General features: G+C 64.7%; 1 protein-coding gene across 1 annotated transcript in view; it reads left to right on the plus strand.

Annotated features, from left to right (window-relative positions):
• Nucleotides 1-1,001: 1,001 nt before the first annotated feature.
• LOC104394870 (calreticulin-like) overlaps nt 1,002-2,283 on the plus strand; it is a gene marked incomplete at both ends in the record, with an annotated part of 4,739 nt that continues 3,457 nt past the window's right edge. Inside the window, 6 exons of the mRNA XM_010004516.1 lie at nt 1,002-1,103; nt 1,186-1,389; nt 1,467-1,561; nt 1,645-1,854; nt 1,937-2,050; nt 2,125-2,272. Coding sequence (XP_010002818.1) covers nt 1,002-1,103; nt 1,186-1,389; nt 1,467-1,561; nt 1,645-1,854; nt 1,937-2,050; nt 2,125-2,272 — 873 coding nt within the window. The remainder of the gene's footprint in view (nt 1,104-1,185; nt 1,390-1,466; nt 1,562-1,644; nt 1,855-1,936; nt 2,051-2,124; nt 2,273-2,283) is intronic.

A 2,283-nucleotide genomic window follows, 5' to 3' on the forward strand; every position in this document is an offset into this window, starting at 1 on the left:
GGAACCCCCCGGCGAGGGTGCAGCCTCCGGGGTCCCTGCAGGTGAAGGGGATCAGGGGAGGTGGGGTACTGAGGTGGAGGAGGGTGTGGGAACCTTGAGGGGGAACACGAGGGAGCCTTGAGCACCCCCCCAAGCTGGGGGTGTGAGGGGGTCTCACCTGGTCTGAGGAGGGTGAGGGTGATGGGGGATGAAGGATCTGGGCTGAGGGGGGGATGTCTTGGGTGGAGCTATGGGACAGAAGGGGGATGAGAGATTCAGGAGAGGTATGGGGGTGAGGGGGGCCCCGGGGGAACCCCCCGGCGAGGGTGCAGCCTCCGGGGTCCCTGCAGGTGAAGGGGATCAGGGGAGGTGGGGTACTGAGGTGGAGGAGGGTGTGGGAACCTTGAGGGGGAACACGAGGGAGCCTTGAGCACCCCCCCAAGCTGGGGGTGTGAGGGGGTCTCACCTGGTCTGAGGAGGGTGAGGGTGATGGGGGATGAAGGATCTGGGCTGAGGGGGGGATGTCTTGGGTGGAGCTATGGGACAGAAGGGGGATGAGAGATTCAGGAGAGGTATGGGGGTGAGGGGGGCCTCAGGGCCCCCTTGGAGGGTAGTTCCTGGGGAGAACTTGGTGTTGGAGGTCAGCCCCAGGCTGGGGAAGGGGAGTCCTGGGAGACCCCTCCAGCCTGGGGGCCAGGGAGGATGGGGGCTGTCAGCAGTGGAGTTTCCCAAGGGCCTCCTCCGTGAGGGGGTGATTCTTAGGGCCTGAGGTTCCCTGTGGGGGATGGCTGGAGTCAAGATGGGGGTTTGCCCTTCCCTGGGACCCCAGACCCTGCAGCCCCCCAGCAAAGACCCCTCAAGAAGTGAGCAGCAGTGTGGGGAGCAAGGTGGGGGTCCCCCATTTATGGGTGCAGGGGGGCGGCTCCCTCAGAGCATAACAGGTCTTGGGAGCTGCTGGGGTGGCTCAACCCTCCCCTCCCCAGCCATGGCCCGGGGTCTCGAGCTCCCTCCTCTCCCCACAGAAAGCTGGATGCGCCGGTGGGTGGAGTCGAAGCACAAACCTGATTATGGGAAGTTTGTCCTCACGGCCGGGAAGTTCTACGGAGACGCTGAGAAGGACAAAGGTGAGGAGACCCCGGTGGGGCAGGGCTGGGACCCTTTCCCAGGCCTGGAAACCCCTCCCATCAACCCACCCCCCTCCCACAGGGATCCAGACGAGCCAGGATGCCCGGTTCTACGCCCTCTCCTCCCGCTTTGAGCCCTTCAGCAACCGGGACAAGACGCTGGTGGTTCAGTTCACAGTGAAGCACGAGCAGAACATCGACTGTGGGGGGGGCTATGTCAAGCTCTTCCCATCCAGCCTCAACCAGGAGGACATGCATGGAGACTCTGAGTACAACATCATGTTCGGTGGGTCCCTGGCCTGCCTGTGCAGCCCCTCAAGGTGCTGGTGAGACCCCCTCCTCACCTCCTGTCCCTTCCCCCAGGCCCTGATATCTGCGGCCCCGGCACCAAGAAGGTTCATGTCATTTTCAACTACAAAGGGAAGAACGTCCTGATCAACAAGGACATTCGCTGCAAGGTGGGTGGGGAGTGCTGGGGGGACGGGGTCCTCAGCCCCGCGGAGGGAGACCCCAGCTCCTCTGACTCCCCCCTCTCCCTCAGGACGATGAGTTCACCCACCTGTACACGCTGGTGGTTCGTCCTGACAACACGTATGAGGTGAAGATCGACAACGCGCGGGTGGAGTCGGGGAGCCTGGAGGAGGACTGGGACCTGCTGCCCCCCCGCAAGATCAAGGACCCCGACGCCCGCAAACCTGACGACTGGGACGAGCGGGCCAAGATCGATGACCCCGAGGACACCAAGCCCGAGGTGAGGAGGGGGCTCCAGGGGGTCTGGGGAGCTCTACAAGGGCTGCAGCAGCACCCTGACCCCCCCGCCCCCCTTCCCCCAGGACTGGGACAAGCCCGAGCACATCCCGGATCCTGATGCCAAGAAGCCAGAGGATTGGGATGAGGAGATGGATGGGGAGTGGGAGCCCCCAGTCATCCAGAACCCTGAGTACAAGGTGAGGCTGGGGCTGCACAGGGGGGTCTGAAGGGCTGGGCCAGGCCCCCCCATGTCCCTCTGTGTCCCCCCCAGGGCGAGTGGCGGCCCCGGCAGATCGACAACCCTGACTACAAGGGGAAGTGGGTGCACCCCGAGATCGACAACCCCGAGTACAGCCCTGACCCCCACCTCTACGCCTACGACAGCTTCGGGGTCACTGGCCTCGACCTCTGGCAGGGGCGCGGGGGGCCC

This window comes from Chaetura pelagica, unplaced genomic scaffold, assembly GCF_000747805.2.
Source record: "Chaetura pelagica isolate M959 unplaced genomic scaffold, ChaPel_1.0 scaffold2789, whole genome shotgun sequence".
NCBI classification, from domain to species: domain Eukaryota; kingdom Metazoa; phylum Chordata; class Aves; order Apodiformes; family Apodidae; genus Chaetura; species Chaetura pelagica.